The following is a 22,770-nucleotide window of genomic DNA, read 5'->3' as shown; positions in this document are numbered from 1 at the left end:
TGCCCCTGGAAGATGACTAAAAAATACAGGGGCTGAATAAGAACAATTTGGGAGTAAATAGATTGCTTCATATAGTTAAAAATTTTTAAATAATCTTACATTGAATTCAATCCAAGACACAGTTATCACAACTTGATAACTGATAATGAGTTGATGACATGCCAGGAATCACCTTCATGTAACTTTGGAAATACCTAGTATCAATCAAAGAACATCTTCAAACCTTATATGGTTGCTCAAACAATGGTTTCATTTAAGTTATGTTTCAATGGACAAAATATGACTTTTGACAGGTCTTCCTGCCAGCAGTCACAAATCACTCCAACAAAATGTTTTCATCAAAACAAGTCAGCTAAGATCACAGAGAGAAACAATCTTCAGACGTCAGAAACAAGTTACAGATGAGAGTTTCTCTCTGCTGAATAACTTCTTGTTTTGTGATTGACAGTAGATGAAGACTTGTGACTTTTTACCTTAGAGCCACATTTCAATTTATGACATTTCTTGCTTTAATCAATGTGCTCTCTGTATGAACACAGCATGGGCAGATTTGACAAAAGTTATATTTAGAACAACTGAAGAAGACTATGGCTCTTAAATTCAAAGATATAACTAGAGTATCTTAGAATTGAATTAAGAGTGTTTGATGGGAAGAAAATTTTGAACACTGCTCAAAATTGGATTTATTATATTCACCAAGAAAATGACAGTACTTTAACAACAGTAAATGGTTGTTTTAAAATCAAAGGATATAATAAGTAAATATTGCATTTGCTATTAACTTTCTTTCCTTTTTTCCATTTTCTTCCTCTTAAATTTGAACATCTTTGGAAACATCTATCACTTAGATTTTAAGATTTTTTTTTTAAATCTAATTTATTTATGTGTAGAACTGGGACATAGATTGGGGGGTGGGGTGTGATAGGATTCACCTGAGACATAGTGGGAATTAGAACAGGCAGATCTACTGAAATACACTGCTGAGGGGAGCAACGGGCGACACAGAAGAGGCCTCCTGCACCATGTGGGTCTCCTCACTGGCTGGGGATCCAACTCAGGCGGCAGCAGTGATAGGGCAGAGACTAAACACCTAGGCCACCAGGGATACCCTTAAAATATTTTTATTCTATAGAAGACTTCAGAAAAACCTAGTTTACAAAGCTTCTATGCACCATTATTTCTCAAATTTGCATTTCTTGATATTTTTCAACTCTCTCCAAAGCTTTTGTAGATAAAGTATCTCAGCAGCAGAACTAATTGGAAATAAATGAGCTCATAGTTATATCTGTTATTACTTTCATACCTCCTTTAGCTGCCAGAATGTTCTATAAATGGCCACTGATAACTAGTTTAGTGGGCTTGCCTCTCTGCACAGTGCATAAATCACTACTGATTTAACTAAGTAATTTAACCTTTAAATTTTGGACCCAGTAAACACACACACACACACACATACAACTTTATGGAATGTAAGAACAAGGCTTAATAAACTTTGATATCATGTGATTAGTTATTAAAATGGGGTTGGGGCTTATCCTTCACCTTGGCATTGGAAACACAATTTGTATTTTTTTTAAACTGAAAAAAAAAAATCAGGAGGAAGGAGTGCTTTGGAGGCTGAGTGATTTAACAGATAAGTAGAATATATTTGTTTTAACTGAAGCAATAAGCAGTTCAGCTGAAGGGAGTAAATATCCCCTTGTTTTCTGAAATCAATCTGGAGCATCATGTATAACGTTGACCTTGTAAGGAAATAATCACTCTCTGACACATTACCCCAGCAAAGCTGCACTACCTCCCTTTCAGAGCAGATAACAGCATTGTCCAAAATAATCAGGCAAGATCTTGAAAAGACAGACGCCAAGGAGAAAAGGAAAATGACAAGAACTGCATGTTTTTCTGTACTGTAACTGCAGCTTGCAAGGTCCTGCAGACACGACAAAGGCATGAATAAGAAACAAAATAGTAAAGTATGAAAATTGAAATAAAGCCAAATCACAAAGAGCTTCCTTACTCATGATTTATTTTCAGGAAAGACATAAAAAGCATCACAAAAACTATACAAATTTACTGGTTTTGGGGAAGTGATGCTTAAAAAAAGAGCAACTAGAAATTACTTGGAATACCAAGTGCTTTGTTTCCTGTCAAGACGGTGAACTAGAATGGGTGAAATGAGATTGAAACATGAACTTAACAACAACAAAAGCAAAAACAAATAATAAAACGGAGTCACCCAAGCTCAGAAAGCTGTCTTGAACTCGTTTGGCCAGTAGTGGCAATGGTAGGGATGACTGGAGTGTAGAATGGGTGGCTGCCTAGGTCTCTAAAAGGACAAGGTGGAGGAAAGGACTTTTGTGTTCCTTCTGCCTCTCCCTTGAGGTCCCCTAGGACAATCCCATGTCCTTCCCTGCAAAGGATGAGAAACGCAGGCCCAGGATTCAGGCTGCTGAATGTCCTCCTCATGTAAACGTATGTGAACTACATCTCATTTGGTATTCCCTCCTCACCCACCCTGTTCTCTCTCAAATCCCACTTTGATGGGTTATAATGGAGGGATGCACCTCCTCCTTGGACTTTTTCCCCTAATAGTATAAGGGAAATGCTCAAAAATGGGTTTTCAGTGCTATTTAGTGCCATATGACATGAGGTGAGGAATATAATTCTTGTATCTCTCTTGTAGTTGACTTTCAAATATTAGATTGAACATAAGAAATTGCAGGGTTTGGGGCCTCCCTGGTGGTTCAGCAAGTTGAGCGCAGTGCTGTGAAGCTGTCTGCAGGCTCAGCAATGTGGGTTCAATTCCTGGGCCAGCCAGGGAGATTCCCACATGGCGAGGCAGACCCTTCCCGTGGCGCCTGCTGATCCCCTCAACAGTGCTTTCAGTCCATCTGCCTGTTCTGCTCCCCTCTCTGTCTCTGCTGAATCCTCTCACCCTCCCATGCCTCTAGCCTGTACCCCAGATATTGTATAAATAAAAAATAAATCGGGCTTCCCCTGGTGGTGCAGCGGTTGAGCACTGGGCTGCAAAGCTGCCCGCAGCCTCTTCAGCACTGGTTCGATCCCTGGCCGCTGGCAAGGGTCCCACATGGCACGCAGACCTCTCCTGCTGCACCCGCTGCTCCCCGCAGCAGTGTGTTTTGTCAGCCTGCCTGTTCTGGCTCTGGTGAATCCTCTCACACTCCCACACTTCTGACTGTACCCAGTGCTTGTATAAACAAACAAACAAACAAACAAATAAATAAATAAATCTTTAAAAAAAAATCTTAAAAAAAAAAAACTACAGGGTTTTTTGCAATGACCAAGTATTGGCAATTTCATATAATCCAACATAATAAAAATAGGAAAATTGGGAATAATTAAAAATACTTAGGGAAATATAAATAATTACTGTAACTTGCAGGAACCAACATGACAGACAAATCAAACTTGATTCCATTTTCTCATGATTAATTAATTAAAACCACATATATTGACCTTGTATATCTCACATAGTTGAGATAGGATGATTGTCCTTTTAAAAAAAAGTACCCTGAAGACTTGTCATTAATTACTTTCCCTAATCATGTCAACTCTCTGTTTTACTAGCAATATAACACCTGCATCTTTATCATGCCGATCTATTTCTTAATTGACAATATTCAAATGGATAATTTAAGATGTTTTCATCATTGGAATATTTTCCAGAATTTAAAATGCATTTATAGAAGATAAAATCTTCAAAACATCAAGTTCAGTCACTTTGGAATCTCTTGAAATTATGAAAGGTACTTGTATGTTCTTTTTTTTAACAACTTCTTCAGTGTATGATTGAGTTACGAAAAGCTGTAATGTTTAATGTATACAACTTGATGAGTTTTGAGAGAAGTATACACCTGTGAAATCATCACCACTATTAGATCATAAACATATTTATTCCCTCCAAAAATTTCCTCTTATTTGTTTGTTTGTTTTTTATTTCCTTGATTGATAAGCACAGTTAAGATCTGCCCTTTTAAGCACTGTGCTGTATAGTCAATTTCTAGGACTTAACTCATCTTGCAAAACTGAAACTCTAACCCTTTATGAACTTCTTATTTCTGCCTCCCCACAACCCTAGTAACTGCCATACTAGTCTTTGCTTCTATGACTTTGATTATTTTAGCTTCTTCCTGTTAAGTGGCATCATACTGTATTTGGCTTTTTTATATATATATATTTTAAAGATTTATTTATTTATTTATACAAGCACTGGGTACAGTCAGAAGCATGGGAGGGTGAGAGAATTCACCAGAGCCAGAGCGGGGAACAGAACAGGCAGACTGACGAAATACACTGCTGAGGGGAGCAGCGGGAGCGGCAGGAGAGCTCTGTCGCATCATGTGGGATCCTCACCAGTGGCCAGGGATAGAACTGACGCTGTAGAGGCTGCAGGCAGCTTCGCAGGCCAGCGCTCAACAACTGTGCCAACAGGGGAGGCCCTGTATTTGTTTTTTAAAGGAATTTTTTATTTTATAGAAATAATTGTTCAGAGTGCAGGTAAGAGGGAAAGGGGGAGTCCTCCCTTGTGGTGCAAGGGGTTAAGACACAGCACTGTGAAGCTATCTGCAGTCACTACAGCACAAGTTCGATCCCTGACCAAGGAGCTGACCCACATGGTGCAGCAGACCTCTCCTGTCTCGCCCGCTGCTCCCCTCAGCAGTGTATTTCAGTCATTCTGCCTGTTCTGCTCCACACTCTGTCTCTGGTGAATCCTCTTGTCCCCCCAATTTCTGGACTGTACCCCAGCTCTTGTATGCATAAATAAATAAATATTTTTAAAAAAGAGGAAATGGGGGAAAGTTGGGAGGAAAACACAAGCCAAGCCACATGCAGCCTTTGCGACACTCCCCACTTCCCCTTATCTTCACTTTGAGCAACTGGTTGTGTAAAATCAGACACTTCATACAATTTATCAAGTATTGTATTACTGAATTTTATTTTTTTCTAGCTAAACTTTTGGGTTATTATTAAGTTCTTCCCTGAAAATTCTCTCCTCATCCTTTCTGTTATCGCTGACACTGTTAGGCACTCTTAAGTGTTTTCTTTTTTTTTTTTAACTCAGCAAATAGCTCATGTTGAATGTTGAAATTAAAGCACTAATGCATCCTAAGAATGAAGAAAATAGCATGATGGCTAATGATATTTTCATTTGCTACATTCACTGTTTTTCTTGAATGAGTGGAAAGTTAAAAACAATGCAGGTGAGAACTGGTCTAGTAATGGGTCAAAGAATTGAACCAAAATGATAAATTGAGAAAAAAAAAATGACAAAGTCTTTGTGATCCCTAGCGTGTTAAGCTGTTTCTAATTCATTTTTGTGTTTTTTTTTATATATCACTGTATTGTCATATTTTTTTTTAATTTTATTTTTATATTCCCCATACAATTGCAATCCCCCCAAACTATAAGAAAGTGAAAATCAAAATCAACAAAAACTATGAACCAGAGGGATTGGGGTCTAATTCATTTTTGAATCTGCATCTGTTAAATAAAAGTCTCTGTTTGCAGCAATAAAATGAAGCAATCTTTGATCAATGGGATTTGATCATCACAAAGGTTACAGAAAAGCAGCCCCACTCATTTTACTCATCTTACGAACACTTTGTGTGAAACAATAGCTGGAATGGAACTTTTACCTTGACAGTGAAGCGTTTTTTCTTTGGTGGACTCCAAACTGTGCCAGTAGAATGAATGAATGCTCGCAAAGGGGTTAAGGATGTTACTAAGACATAGGCTTTAAGAATCACGGATAGATCTTCCGCTCTAAAGATTGATTCCCGTGGAGCAAGGGCTGCTGTTTGATTCCTAAAACATAAAACAACACAGTGAAATCTTCTTCCCTTAGAGTGAGTATGTAACTTGTAAACTGCTGCAGAGCTTTGTATGCTCCATCTATCCTTTGTCAGACCTCAGCTTTCATGGTGGTTTTTCTAAATAATTTCACTGCTTATTAGCATCACTACCAGGGGATAGACAGGTACAGAGAGGAGATCAAGTGATAAGATTTCTCCATTGTGGCAGATTACATCAAAAGATTTTTCAAGTAGGAAAAAAGGTAAGAAAATAGTACCTAAAATTAGGTTAAAGATTTAAAAATTTAGTAATGTATGTTACTGTTGCAACAAAAGTGATGTAAATTACAGTTTAGGGAATAATGAAACATCTGTAATTTTCTGATTCTGCCTTCAACACTCTTTGCTCTATTTTTTTTCTATAAGAAAAGATATTAAGGTTTTCAATAATGGACTGGTCATAAAAAATGTGTCAAAATATTTTCTCACTGGTTAGTTTCAATCTAAAAATCTTCACCACAAATAATTAATAAATTCAATGAAGGATTCGTTGAAGGGATGAAGTATTAAGAAAACATTTCAACCCACAAAATAAAGTAATATTAACTTAGTGTTTAGTGATGAAACAAATATACTTTTCTAATACATTAAGTATCTAAGTTTCTCAGTGAAAAGATCGTGCTCTTTCAACTTTTGAACTCTATGGAATTACAAGATGTATAAGACTCGTCAATAAATACTATTAACAAAGGAAATACTACTTAATCATATTACTAGATGAGGGGAACTCATTTATGTCTTGGATAACATAAATGCTTTCCCTGGAGGTCACCTGGATAACTTGGTCTCTGCAGTTGCTTTCCTAGATCCTTGAAGTCATTAAAAGAAATAACCAGTGCTTCCCCGGTGGCGCAGCAGGTTGACTGCAGTGCTGTGAAGCTGTCCGCAGCCTCTGCAGCATGGGTTCGATTCCCACCCGGCCAGGAAGATGCCCACATGGCGTGGCAGGCCTTTCACATCTTGCCCGCTGCTCCCCACAGCAGTATATTTCGGTTCGTCTGCCTGTTCTGCTACCCGCTCTGTCTATGGTAAATCCTCTCACCCTCTCATGCCTCTGGCCTATACCCCAGCTCTTGTATAAAAATAAATAAATCTTAAAAAAAAAAAAAGAACTAGGAAAAAATGCATTCAGCCACACTTATAGACTAAGACGATGTCATTTGAGCATAAAATGGATGTTAAAATTTTATAGTTTCACATTGTCAAGGTTTTAAATTCAATTTCCATTAATGCAACTTCCCAGATAAGAGTTCTATTTCCCCAAATGTTTATTCTATGGCAGGAGAGGTTTGAATTAGCCTAGAAGAAGATCAATGATGGCATCTTTTATTAAGAAGAAATCACTGTAAATTTATATAACAGAAACTCATAATTCAAACATGTAAAACTCCCTAGACCTGTTTGGCACTTTTCTGTTGTTAGCTGTCTCCTAAAGTACAAGCTGGATATAACAATTCAAAATGATTAGCTTACAGCTGTTCACGGCTCCAGTCCCATGGTTTCCACGTATGTGGCTTCACTGCTTTTAAAAGGTGAGGCGAAGCACTCAGCTTTAATTGTATGTTCTGATCCAGACACACAGAGGGGTTCACTGGAAGTCGCAATTCTGCAAAGATTCAAAGGAGCAGAAGCAAGTCTTTTTATTGTTTCTTTTTGGAATTGCTTCCAAAATAGAGACTGCTGTGTTAAACGACAGGGTCCACGGGAAACAGGCAACAGATTTTCTCCCCATTCTGAATCAAAGTCAGATCCATTAAGAATAAATGCATGCTCAGAGAGGCCTTTGCTTTGTAGTTTGTTAGCGTACCACAGGCTAGGATTGTAATAACTGATTTCAAATTTTCTTGCTCAGAAAGGGAGGGAGATATGATGACTCTATGTGTCCTGCACCAAGTGATCTATCCTGCATATAGCTAAGAGATGCACTCACAATAAGGGGATGAGGGCTGCAGGAGCCAACTTTCATTGGCAAGGAGAATATTACCTAAACAACTTGAACTGATTTCCTGACAATATAGTCTTCATGTGCTAGTTTCTCATGCCTCAGTGAGCTCAGCAATCATGCTTTACTATTTTGTAAATTATTGTTTTAAAAGACACTAAAAACCAGTGAAGAAGACTTAGTTCAGAACATTCACTTAGATATTTTTAAAGTAGATTTATTGCACATACATGTTTAGAAAAATCAAATGGTACAGAAAACGATCAAAAGGAACCTCTACCTAGGACTTCTCCCTGCTGAAATCAATACTTACATTATATTGACATTTGAAATCTAGACAAGCACAACGGGTAAGATGCATGTGATTCTTTTTTTAAACATTTTTTTAAAATATTTTTTATTTATACAAGAACTGGGGTACAGGACAGAGGGTGGGGAGGGTGAGAGAATTCACCAGAGACAGAGCGGGGAGCAGAACAGGCAGATGGACCAAAATACACTGCTGAGGGGAGCAGTGGGTGAGGCAAGAGAGGTCTTCCGTGCCTAGTGTGTTTCTCCCCAGCTGGCCAGGAATCGAACCTGCGCTGCAGAGGCTGCAGACAGCTTCACAGTGTGACGCTCAACCCAGTGCGCCACTGGGGAGGCCCTGCATATGATTCTTCAGTATAAAATTGTTATATCAACAAAACAACATAAATCTACATAAATATTTTTAATTTTTTTTTTTTTGCATACAAGAACTTGGATATAGGCCAGAGGGGCTGGGGTGGAGGGCGAGAGGATTCACCAGAGACAGAGTAGGGAGCAGAAAAGGCAGATTTACTGAAATACACTGCTGAGGGGATCAGCGGGCAAGACAGGAGAGGTCTGCTGCACCAAGCAACATAAACCTATAATATAGATATTTCTGTTTTTATAATTATCCAAAATAAACCACATGACAGTTTAAATCTGGTTTATTTCCCTACTAATTCATTCCAGAGTCCTTTCCATATCAGCACGTACAGAATTACCCAATACTTCTTAATGGTTTAGGGTGTTCCATTAAGTGAACATACATTTAGTTTAACCATTGCCCTGCTCGTGTGTATTTAGATTATTCTTATAATATTTTTCCTTTTATTATTTCAAAAATACTGTAATGAACACTCTCCTATATCCATTGTGTACTTTTACAAGTTTGCCTAGAGGCAAATACTACTCAGTATGTGTAATTGCAAGTTGCTGGGTAAATGCAGTGTCAATTTGATAGACATCATTGAATTGCCTTCCAAAAAAGTTGCCCCAATTTCCACTCTCTCCAACAGCGTACAAGAGTTGTTTCCTCACTGCCAGGTCACAGTGCTTTGTTTTTAAATTATACAATTTGTCTAGCTCTCAAAATGGAACAAAGCCTTTAAATTATGCCCCCCTTGTGCACGTTTCATCAAAACTAACATAGTCTAATTTAAAACACTTCACACTCTTAAGTAAAAGTCAGCAGAAGTCAAGCTGTTCACTGTATTCCCTTATCTCATTATTTAGCACAGTATGATCTTTCTCAAAAAATGATAGCCTATTTGTAAGGCTTCCCTATTAATAAAGTTCTAATACATCATACTCAAAGAAATATTCACACTGCTCATTTCTGGAGGTGAGAAATGAAGAGTCATTAAGGTAAATTCTTCAGCATCACAACTTAAAAAGAGTGTTTATATAATCCTTTAAATTTACAGTAAGAAAATGTGCTCTCTTTCTACACTAAATAGACTGATATTTTAGAATTTATTACTAGGAAATATTTGATCTGCCCAGAAAAGCTGATACGTGGTCTTCCTCTGCCTCTGTAAGAACTGTGGTTGACTCTCAACCCTTCTTACCCTTGCTGCCAAGAAGCACAGTGCTGATGTGAAGCCCAAGTAGACCTGACTTTGAAGAAGCTAGACATATTATTTTGCCATAGTCATGGCTCAATGGTAAGAAAATACTCAGCAAGAACATGGCGGCGAGGAGACGCTGCGAGTAAGATCTCCCATTAAAAAAAGTTAATAGGGAGGAAAAGCGGCAGGTCCCAGTGAGAACTGGGACACGGAAGATAAACGGAAGACTCCAGCAAACTGCCCGAAGAAGAAAGTTGCCATAAAAGAAGACGAGAAGGGAGGGAAGCGCAGAACCCTGCTCCCCTCCCCCGCCCACAGAGGCGGCACTCTCCGACCGGCAGAGAGGAGGGAAACAACAAACCAAAACGGCCAACAAGAAAAACGGACGCAGCAAGTGGGACTGTGAGTGGAAAGGAACTATTTCAGCCACCACACCCCGTGAACGGGAGCTGAGGCAAACCCTGCAGGATCCGCCGCGGAGGTGAGCTCCAGGCGCCATTAAAGAGAGCCCCGCCCCCCAGGAGGAGACCAGCACCAGCACACAGCCCCGGCCACCTGATGACTCCTGGAAGAACCAGAGGGGAACAGAGAAGCCCACCCAAGATGCCGGCCAGTCCCAACAACACAGTGTCCCAACGCATACGGCAAATTAGAAAACAGACAGTAGGGAGGAGAAGAACCACACGCAACCTAGCAACTCTCCAGAGAAAAAGCACACCACAAAAAGAAAGCCAGCCCCCAGATTGCAACGACAATAACTTGGAAGAATTTCTGAGCCTTCCAGAAAGAGAATTTAAAATTGCCGTGATTAAAAAACTGACAGAAGTCATAAAGGAAAACAATGATAAGGGAAAAATAATCAACGATCAGAAGAATGCAATTGAGTCCCTAGAGAGGGAAAACAATGGTCAGAAGAAAGAAATTGAGTCCCTCAAGAGGGAAGTAAAAGAAATACAGGAGATCAAAGAATTAATGGAAGAACTAAAGAATTCTGGGAAAAGCAATGAAAGCAGAATAGATGAAATGGAAGAACGAATAAGTAATCTTGAAGACACAGAAATAAAAAGAACCAAAACAGAAAAGGAAAGAGAAGTACGAAGGAAAAAGAACGAAGAAAGACTTCGGGAACTATCTGACTCCATGAGGAAAGGAAATATAAGAGTTATAGGAATACCAGAAGGAGAGGAGAGAGATGTAGGAACAGAGAAAATATTCAAAGAGATAATTGAAGAGAACTTCCCAAATGTGAAGAAGGAGCTGAAAATTGATATACAAGAAGCAAGAAGAACACCAAATTTCCACGACGAAAGGAAAAATACAGCAAGACACATAATAGTAAAGCTCCCAAGAATCCAGGACAAGGAAAAAATAATGAAGCTGGCAAGAGGGAAGAAACAGATAACATTCAAAGGAAAACCAATCAGGCTGACATCAGACTTCTCCGAAGAAACACTACGGGCAAGGAGAGAGTGGAGGGACATAGTCAACAGACTCCAAGAAAACAGATGCCAACCAAGAATACTCTATCCCGCAAAGCTCTCCTTCCTCTTTGAAGAAAGAATATGGACCTTCCCAGACAAAGAGAAACTCCGGAATTTCATTGCAACTAAACCCCCACTCCAAAAAATACTACAAGGAGTCCTAAAGCCAGAACCTCAAAGCGACGAATAACAATGAAAGAAGGCCAAAAAAAAAGAAAAAAGTTATTAAAGGAATAAATAAATAAAATCAAAGGAAAGACAAACACAATGGCAAATACAGATGTTAACATATCAATATTAACTCTAAATGTAAATGGACTAAACTCTTCAATAAAAAGACACAGAGTTGCAGCCTGGATTAAGAAACAAAACCCAACCTTTTGCTGTCTCCAGGAAACACATTTAGCTACAAAAGATAAAAATAGGCTCAAAGTTAAAGGATGGAAAACAATCCTACAAGCAAATGGACCAAAAAAGAAAGCAGGAACAGCTATACTTATATCAGATAAAACAGATTTCAAACTCAAAAAGATAAAAAGAGACCCCAATGGTCACTACATTATGATCAAGGGGACAATACTTCAAGAAGAAATAACACTCATTAACATATACTCACCAAACGAAGGAGCACCAAAATATATCAGACAACTGTTGTCCTCTCTGAAAACAGACATCAGAGAAAACACATACGTAGTGGGAGACTTCAACACACCACTATCAACAATGGATAGATCAACAAGACAAAAAATAAGTAAAGAAACCAAAGCTCTAAATAAAGACCTAGAGCAATTGGGCTTAACAGACATCTATAGAACACTAAACCCCAAAAAAACGGAGTACACATTTTTCTCAAGCGCACACGGATCATTCTCCAGGATCGATCACATACTGGGGCACAAGACAAACATCAACAGATACACCAAGATTGAAATCATATCAACCATCTTTTCTGACCATGAAGGCATCAAACTAGAAATAAACCATAAAAAGAAGGCAAGGAACTTTCCTACCTCATGGAGATTAAAAACCACACTACTGGAAGACCATTGGACTAATGAGGAGATTAAAGAAGAAATTAAAAAATTTTTTGAATTGAACGACAAGGAGGACACCAATATCCTAAATGTATGGGATGTAGCAAAAGCAGTAATAAGAGGAAAATATATAGCAATAGAAGCTCACATCAAGAAACAAGAAAGAATGCAAAGAAACAACCTAATCTCGAAGCTCAAAGATCTAGAAAAAGAACAACAAAAAAACCCCAAAACCAGTAGAAGAAAAGAAATAATAAAAACCAAAGCAGAAATAAATGAAATTGAAACTAAAAAAACAATCCAAAAGATCAATGAAACCAAGAGCTGGTTCTTTGAAAAAATCAATAAAATAGACAAACCCCTAGCCAGGCTCACAAAGGAAAAAAGGGAGAAAGCACAAATAAACAGGATCATCAATGAAAGAGGAGAAATCACAACGGACACAGCAGAAATCAAAAGAATAATCAGTAACTACTATGAACAGTTATATGGAAACAAGTATAACAATCTAGAGGAGATGGACAAATTCCTACAACTCTACAATCACCCAAAGCTAGATAAAGAAGAAATAGAACACCTAAACAGACCAATTACAATTAGCGAAATTGAAATGGTAATCAAAAACCTCCCCAAAAACAAAAGCCCAGGACCTGATGGATTTACAAATGAATTCTACCAAACATTCAGAGACGAATTAGTGCCTATCCTTCACAAACTCTTCCAAAAAATTGAGAAGGAAGGGACAATACCAAACACGTTCTATGAAGCCAACATTACACTAATACCAAAACCGAACAAGGACAACACAAAAAAGGAAAACTACAGGCCAATCTCCCTAATGAACACTGATGCAAAAATCCTCAATAAAATTTTAGCTATCAGAATCCAACAATGTATCCATAAGATAATTCACCACGACCAAGTTGGATTCATTCCAGGGGCACAAGGATGGTTTAACATCCGAAAATCAATCAACGTTATCCAACACATCAACAAAAAGAAATATAAAAACCATATGATAATATCAATAGATGCTGAGAAAGCTTTCGACAAAGTGCAACACCCATTCATGATAAAAGCCCTTGAAATTCTTGGGATACAAGGAACATACCTCAACAACATAAAGGCCATCTATGACAAGCCAACAGCCAGTATCATTCTCAATGGTGAAAAGCTGAAAGCAATTCCATTAAGATCTGGAACAAGACAAGGATGTCCACTCTCACCATTGCTTTTCAATATAATACTGGAAGTCCTAGCCAGGGCAATAAGACAAGAGAAAGACATCCAAGGAATCCAAATAGGAAAAGAAGAAGTCAAACTATCACTATTTGCAGACGATATGATATTATACATAGAGAACCCCAAAAACTCCACAGAAAAGCTAATTCAACTCATCAATCAGTTCAGTAAAGTGGCAGGATACAAAATCAACACGCAAAAGTCAGTAGCCTTCCTATACACAAACAATAAATCTGAAGAAGGAGAAATCAAAAAGACCATCCCTTTTGTTATTGAAACAAAAAAAATTCAAATATTTGGGAATAAATCTAACAAAAGAGGTAAAGGACCTATACAAAGAAAACTATAAAACACTGTTAAAAGAATTAGAAGAAGACACAAAGAAATGGAGAGACATCCCCTGCTCATGGATTGGAAGAATAAACATTATTAAAATGGCCATCCTTCCAAAAGCAATATACAGATTCAATGCTATTCCAATCAAAATTTCAATGTCATTCTTCAAAGAAATAGAACAATTATTGATGAAATTCATATGGAATCACAAAAAACCCCGAATAGCCAAAGCTCTCCTGAAAAAAAAAGAAGGGAATTGAGGCATCAGACTCCCAGACTTCAAACTATACTACAAAGCCATAATCATCAAAACTGCATGGTATTGGAACAAGAACAGACATACAGACCAATGGAATCGAATAGAAAATCCAGAAATAAACCCACAGATTTATGGTCAACTAATCTTTGACAAAGGAGCAAAGAATATGCATTGGAGCAAAGAAAGTTTGTTCAATAAATGGTGCTGGGAAAACTGGGTCGCTACATGCAAAAGAATGAAGCTTGACCACCACCTCACACCATACACAAAAATCAACTCAAAATGGATTAAAGAACTAGACATAAGACCTGAAACCATAAAATATATAGAAGGAAATATAGGCGAAACACTACGTGATTTGCACATCAAAGACATCTTTACAGACACATCACCCAAAGCAGTGATAGTGAAGGCAAAGATAAACAGCTGGGACTACATCAAATTAAAGAGCTTTTGCACAGCAAAAGAGACAATAACAAAAACAAAGAGAAACCCCACCAACTGGGAGAACATTTTTGCACCCAACACTAATGATAAAGGACTGATCACAAAAATCTGCAAAGAGCTGATGAGACTCAACAACAACAAAGAAAATAATCCAGTCAAAAAATGGGCAGAAGAGCTTAAAAGAAACTTCTCTGAAGAGGAAATGCAAATGGCCAACAGGCATATGAAAAAATGTTCAACATCACTTGTCATCAGGGAAATGCAAATCAAAACTACCATGAGATACCATCTTACACCAGTGAGAATGGCACATATTAAAAAAACTAGCAACAACAAATGTTGGCGAGGGTGTGGAGAAAAAGGAACTCTTCTGCACTGTTGGTGGGAGTGCAAACTGGTCCAACCACTGTGGAAAGCTGTGTGGAGATTTCTGGACCTACTAAACATAGAGCTTCCATATGATCCAGCAATTCCACTCCTAGGTATTTACCCAAAGGACACAGAAACATCAATTCCAAAGAACACCTGCACCCCTATGTTTATAGCAGCACTGTTTACAATAGCTAAGCTTTGGAAACAACCCAAATGCCCAAAAATAGATGACTGGATCAAGAAGATGTGGTACATATATACCATGGAATATTACTCAGCATTCAAAAAAGATAAACACATGCAATTTGCTGCAACATGGATGGCGCTGGAAGGGATCATGCTCAGTGAAATAAGCCAAAAAGAAAAAGAAAAATACCGGATGGTCTCACTCATAGCAGGAATCTAGAAAACTTAAATAAGGGACCAGGAAAATGAATAACTATAAGAAAGTGAAAATCAAAATCAACAAAAAACTATGAACCAGAGACACTTTTAGGGGGGCGGGGGTGGGAGGGGAGAGATTGGGGTCAGAATGGGGGGCTGCAATTGTATGGGGAATATAACAATAAAATTTATAAAAGAAAAAAAAAAAGAAAATACTCAGCAACTATGTTAAAAGTCTGAACAATGTTATGTCACCTTTTCTGGTTTAGTTAAAGTAAAGGAGTCTATAATATGTAGTTGAAGGAATCAAATATAGAAATTGCCAAGATAATGTCAGATTTCCATATCAACCTCTGACAATGTGGTTAAACGACATAATATTGATTAAAGCAATTGTTGGGCAGTGTATATATACACATACACATACACACAAATATATAGACAAACTGATATGTATATTTATGAATGTTATATAGACATCATATATTGATAATATGTACATAGATCAATAAATTCTGTACTTACAATTTTTACCTTCTTGTGTGAGATATATAAAGATATGGATAGATCAATCAATATACAGATACACAAACTGATACGCACACACATACTTAAGTGCACATACAGATATGTGTACATATATTCATTCTAGACTTTCCATGACATTACTCTAGCCTTGGAGGTTACTTCTAACTAGTCAGAAAACTGCAACTAGATGTCCCATGATATCTATTGATAAAACCACTTCCATTTCTCTTGATTATATTCAAAAACTGAAAATAAAATTAAAAAACTACAACTGCATTTTATGGAGTTTTTATAAACATTGTAGAAAACTTAACTACCTTATGTTCTTATTTAACAAAGTAAAAGGTTTTTTAGTAGTCACTGGTAGATATCTTTCATTTGTCCTATAGGACAAATGTAGGACACTCTCAATAGACTGATTTAATTCACTTGTTTTAACATTCCACCCCCCTTCTCCCTTCAATGTCAGAATTAGATAGTTTTTGGAAGGAACTTGATGCAGTCTTCCATGATACAAACAGTCTCCCTTACAGCCTTCAACACCTATTTATTTATTTATTTATTTATTTATTTATTTATTTATTTATTTATTTATTTATTTATTTCTTTTGGTGGGACTCTCGCCGGCAGCCAGGGAACGAACCGGCGCTGCAGAGGCTGCGGGCAGCCTCGCAGCCCAGCGCTCAACCGCTGTGCCACCAGGCAAGGCCCCCCAACACCTATTTATTAAACATTTTCAGAAAATAATTAAATATGGGAAGCTTAGCATGCAAGCTTAGAATTCCACCCCACACTTAAGGATGAATGGACAGCAGGCACAGATGTGATATATCACATAGACTTTTATAGATGGATTACTATTGGCTTATTTTAAAAAGCCTGAAACCTTTAACTTGACCCCTTCACCCAGAGTAAAACCAATTTGACAGGGATGCTTGAAGACTATTTTTCTTGCGTTTCTAGCACCTAATTGACCAGGTACTGGGTACCTGCTGTCTGTGGTAGTTTTATGAAAAGAAGATTAATCAGAACCACAAAATCTGGGTTTTTCAATTCATTTTGACTCTTAACCAACTGATGCTTAGTGGGTATGTGACACTGTCAAGTAGTTTTGTGGAATCCAGAATGTGATTCCCCATGAATTTTCTGAACTATCCACATCACTGATACATAACAAGTGCTCAGTTTCTTCTAGCAAGGAAATGGTTTGGGGAGGCTAAACCAATATACAGTTAGAGAATAAAATAGTATTCCATCTTAATAAAAGTATTTTATTCAGTTATTTATTCTTTCCCTTCTACATGGCATATAATTATATACATCATGGGCATTGGAACTAAACATTGGAAAACACCTGTACTAATAAAGATTAGCTGCCAAATTTGGATGTATTTATTTTACAGTTTTGCCCCAGGCTAATAATTAATAGAAAGTATAATTGTATTTCATGAATGTTTGCATATTGTCATCCATTTCATGTTAGGAAGCTAAACTTAGCCATTGTTTTCTTATGTTAAAACTTTCAGTGAAGGTAAAAAGCCTTAATAAATAATTAACAATTAGGGCTGAGATTAGAAGTGTAAATAAATACCATTTGTGGATGTATTCACTGTTTTTCCTGCCTGAGGATATTTATAAATCTTGGTCCTTAGCCTTCAGGTATAAAACCCATGCAAATATACCTGCAGTATTTACACACAAAGCAAATATAAATTGAAAATATGCACAAACTAAAGTCCACAGCAGGAAATGATCAGTAAAGACTCTGGGAGAAAACAGAAGGAAGGCAGTCAAGGTGTAAAGGAAATGCCTATGAGTTAAGACTATTAAAGAAAAGACTATAACAAAAATAAGGGTGGAGATAAGGACAAATTGCAATTAGTGACACTCCCCAGAATGGGCAAAATGGAAGGTCTTAGAGCCTGTACCCAGGAGGGAGATGATCTTATATCTCAACTATGGGAAAAACTACTGCGCATGAGCAATGGCCACGAGGGCGGGGAGGTTTGGGGGGGAAGCACAGGCACATCCTAGCCAGGGTCCACCAGGGAAGGTGCCAGGAAATAGAGGTCCCAAAGGTCTCTCCTCCTGAGTTCTGATGTCTTGCCAAAGTCAGAGAATAGTGCGCCCTGCAGATGCAGTCTGGAGAGAACTGCTTCCTGGGGTCCAGGGAGAATCTGGAAAGGCAAGAAAAAGAAACCTCTACCTTGGGGTGTGTTTCCTCCACTTTTTGTACTGCTGAAGAGATGAAAAGATGGTGTATATCCCCCAAATAATTTCATAAGGCTCAGGAGCCTAAAAGGGGTCCAGCTACAATGAGGGCAGATTTCTTTATTCCCTTGCATATCTAGTGCTAAGCACAGATTGCAAGCACTCAACAAATGTCTGCTTAATAACTGAGCCCCAACTTTTTCTTATCCACTAGAAATATGTGTATGATTCAAAGAAAAGGGAGACTGAAATTATAAAAACAAACAAAAAAATGTAAAAGCCAAATCCTGAGTAGTTTAACTAGGCTTGTACAGTGTAACTTACTCGTGACTTAAGAAATGACTAGGGACTCTCTGGTGGCTCAGCAGTTGAGCGCTGGGTTGTGAAGCTGCCTGGTCCTCTGCAGTGCCAGTTCGATCCCCAGCAGCCAGGCGAGGGTCCCCCATGGTGTGCAGACCTCCCCTGCCGCCCTCTGCTCCCCTCAGCATTGTGCTTCATCAGTCTGCCTGTTCTGCTCTCCACTCTAGCTCTGGTGAATTCTCTCAAACCCCGCCCCCCCCCCCCCCCCCCCGCTTCTGACTGTACCCGGTGCTTTTATAAATAAATAAATAAATCTTTTAAAAAAAAAAAAAAAGAAATGACTGTAGCATGGCCAAGGCCTCCTTTTCTCCCCTCACTTCTATGTCATGTTTGTTAGAGGGACGCTATGAACACATCAGGATCTATAACAATACTGACACAGCTCCAGTGAGGGGCAGAAAATAGCCACTAAAGATGACTGATCTGCCCAAGATGAGTTTTCCAAGGCCAAGACATCTAGGTTCACTGGAGCCCACAGTAAGCACAAGACACTATGGAAGAAAAAATTGGAAGACAACTAAAGAAAATCCTGTTGCTGGGCCTCCCTGGTGGTGCAAAGGGTTAAGTTTCAGCACTGTGAAGTGATCTGCAGCGACTGCAGCACGAGTTCAATTGCTGGCCAGGGAGCTACCCACATGGCACAGCAGACCTCTCCTGTTTCACCTGCTGCTCCCCTCAGCAGTGTATTTCAGTAGATCTGCCTGTTCTGCTCCCCACTCTGTCTTTGGTGAGTCCTCTTATCCCCTGCATGTCTGGCCTGTACCCCAGCTCTTGTACGCATAAATAAAATAAATCTTTAAAAAAAGAAAAGAAAATCCTGTTGCTTACAAGGGCATCATTTGTTTCACCAAGTAAACTGAGTGTGAACCTTTAAAGACATGGGTGAAAGCAATGAAGACATATGTTCTAACATGTCCAGCATTTTGTAATATAGTTTCAACAATTTTTTCAAAAATATTTTGTAACTACTATGCCAAATACCTTTTATTTTTAAAATCCCAATTTTTTCTATTGATGGATTCCTATGATATGTGTGACCGTGAACCAATTCCTTAACTTTTCTAAGTTCAGTATCTCAGGAAAATGAGAATAGCCATAATAAGAACATAGCTCACATGGACACTGACAGAATGAACTTAGCTTTGAAGTGTTAGGTACAGCACTTGGCACATAAAAACACTGAAAAAAATGTCCGGTATCTACTAGCAGTAATACAGTATAATCCTTCTCTATAACCTAGAAAACCCAATTATAACTTTAGAAACTTCAAAACCTAACTAAAATGTTATCCCTTTTGAATTTATTCAACACTAAGAGGGTCCCAGTACTGCTGACTATAAGATAGTCTAATCTACTAAATCCTCTTTTATGTGATTCTTAAACATCTGACATTTGATGGTAGCCTCATCAGAACAGGGCAGGAAGTATGTGGATAAGCACAAATGTGTGGCCTAAAATAAAATATGCCTTTATTGTAAGTAGCCTGAAAACACTGTTTTCATTAACTTTCTTCAAGTTTAGCATTGCTGTGTCCAAGCAAAGAAATTCCTTTCCTGCTTTGTCTCACTTATTGAAAGGCATAATGTATGAAGGCTAAGACTAGGGTGATATTATTATACTGATATTTTTTAAGCCTGTATTTTGTTTAAGGGAAGACTTTGCAAACAACCAACACAAATTTAAATAGAACTAGGACTTAGTCAGCAGATTTACGACACAGAGACAAAACAACTTGAACTATTTTTGACTAACATTTGAACCTAAACGATATAATCTAAGGATCTATATACTCCAGATACATCAATCCCTTAATAAATTTTTACTTTGATTTTAGGTGACATTGGCCAAAGGTTATCTTTGGAAGAACAGATACACCAAACACATAGAACCATGATTAGTATATAGTATCCTCCGTAAAACAGCGAGCACAAAATTGCTTCCAAAAAGAGCTAACCATATTAAATTATTACCTATATGACTTTGACACTGTTATTTTATTTTCTATAGATTCAGAATATCTTTCATATGTGTAACCATATAAGGATGCATCAAACTACAAATAAGAACAGCATAGTACTTCCATATAGTATTTTCTTTGGCAAAAATAACCTCCACTTTGTTATAGGAAATGAGAGGCCATCCATGTCCTGATGTAAGCAAAGATACAATTTGACCCATAAAAATGGCCAGATCAATGACACAGCAATATGTTTTAAAGGGAGAGTCATTGTATAGTTTCTACCAACTAGCTAATCCATCAATCCAATGCTTATTAAGCTCTCAGTAAATGCAAACTATAAGTGCTTCCCTTTCTATTCCTTTTCAGTGGAAGTATCAAAGTCATGCAATTCTACAAAAACAATTTTCCCCATGGTCTGCTCTTTCTTTTGACCATGACAACATAAGAACCTTGGATTCTGCTCATTTTCCTTGGTAATAAAAGCGATGTCTAGACCACTTCTTCAATTTTCTTGCCCTGCGATTTCACTGCAATGACCAAACAGCATGAAAGATTGTTTTATTGCTTTATGGCAGCTTAATTTTGCTTTGATGCTTTTCTGCATGAATTTCTCAGGAGGAAAAGAATGGGGAAAAAAATGTTTGACTACTTTAGCAAGACCAAAGATGAATAATTTGGTATAAATTAATGAGCATCATTAATAATAATTTGAAGCACAATCTCCAACAAATATTAATACATACAGTGCAACAAATATAATAATAGAAGAGCTGTCTAAGCCCACCCATTGTGAAAATTAGTTAATCACTTTATTAATACTAAATTTTTTTCTCAGAAACATTTTCTGGAGTAAACTGTGAGATATTATTGATACAATTTACAGCAGAATAATTAATGACTTAGAAGAAATATGTAACTATGATTCTAAATTCTTTCTAAGTATAGTGAAGTCAATCCCAATCTAAATATAAGACTCAGACACTGGAGGTCATTGCCCCTATTATAAATGAAACCAGGCATAACATCTCTCCTTTAATGGTAACTTCACAGACCAACTCAATTTCTAATTTTAACTCTGCCTTATTGGCATAATAAAGTGTACCTATTACTGTCAATTCACTTATCTACATCTATATTATTCAAAAGTAAAGATATTATATGTGATCCAACCACATATTTAAAAATCAATAATTTTATAATACTGGACTCCAAGTCAGATAAAAATATAGAATATGCAGAGGCTGGAGCCAACTGCCAAAATGAAATCTAATGAGGGTCAAAGATCCAAATGCCAGAAACAGGCAAGATCATGGAAATGTGTCAGAAAAGATTTTGAGGTAGGACACTGGCAAGCGTTTTTGGAACAGTGTCTCAGTTTTCAACCATCGTTATATAAGTTGATTTTTAGGTGTATTTGGATTATTCAATACTTTGCAAATAACTAAAGAAATTATCGATTGAGGGCCTCCCCAGTAGCGCAGCGGTTAAGCGCTGGGTTGCGAAGCTGCCTGCAGCTTCTGCAGTGCCAGTTTGATCCCCGGCTGCTCCCCGCCACCAGAGGAGGGTCCCACATGGTGCGCAGACCTCTCCTGAGCCCGCTGCTCCCCTCAGCAGTGTATTTCGGTCCTTCTGCCTGCTCTGCTCCCCCTTCTGGCTCTGGTGAATTCTCTCACCCTCCCCCACTTCTGACTGTACCCAGTGCTTGTATAAATCAATCAATCAATCAATCTTTAAAAAAAAAAACAAAAAGAAATTATCGATTGAGCCAAAGAGGGAGGGGCATTCATATATGAAATACAAAATAATTTTTGTTCTTTAAAGATGTTAAGTGATAAAATTTTCAACTTTTTTCCTCCTCTTATTCAGATTTTAAACTCTCAAGTTAAACTTTCTCTACTCTAAGTAGAATTTAGGTCAAGATATTAAACTGAAATGATTATTCCCTATAGGATATTCTTCAAATTTTCTTTATACATCCTTTATCTTTTGTACTGCCAAGACTCTTTAACCATATACATAACATGTAACACATATGTGTGTACAAATTATTTGTATATTATATAATGACATACCCTTATATGTATGTTCACCTATTTATATAACATATGCTTTATATATTTAGATAACTGTTTACATCTATAGATTATTTTGCAGATATTTAGTACAATAGCTCAGGATTTAGAGTTTCAATATCAGCAATTATCTAAACTAGCACTTGTTTACCTATCCCTCAATAGCAATCCCAGATTAAACTTTGGTGATGTCTTAAAAATACATGGAGGGTGGATACAAGTTGCTTATATTTTGCAATTTCTTACCGAGTAGTATTTTGGTATTTCTTACATGAAGTGTCTTAGGGGAAATAATTCTGTGGCACCCAATGCAGTGCTAGTCATTTCAATAAGTTAGTACTGTGTAGTCGTTGTTTAACAAATTTCTATGAGACTGGACATCATTCGGGGGTTCAAAGTCATGAATTAACTGC

General features: G+C 37.6%; 1 protein-coding gene across 1 annotated transcript in view; it reads right to left on the bottom strand.

Annotated features, from left to right (window-relative positions):
• CPED1 (cadherin like and PC-esterase domain containing 1) overlaps nt 1-22,770 on the bottom strand; it is a gene marked incomplete at both ends in the record, with an annotated part of 254,953 nt that overhangs the window by 149,936 nt on the left and 82,247 nt on the right. The window contains 2 exons of the mRNA XM_084229702.1: nt 5,655-5,823; nt 7,344-7,476. Coding sequence (XP_084085828.1) covers nt 5,655-5,823; nt 7,344-7,476 — 302 coding nt within the window. The remainder of the gene's footprint in view (nt 1-5,654; nt 5,824-7,343; nt 7,477-22,770) is intronic.

The sequence above is a fragment of the Talpa europaea genome, assembly GCF_964194135.1.
Source record: "Talpa europaea genome assembly, chromosome: 3".
Taxonomy (NCBI): domain Eukaryota; kingdom Metazoa; phylum Chordata; class Mammalia; order Eulipotyphla; family Talpidae; genus Talpa; species Talpa europaea.
Note: the sequence above shows the minus strand (reverse complement) of the source record. Positions and strands in the feature narration are given on the sequence as shown.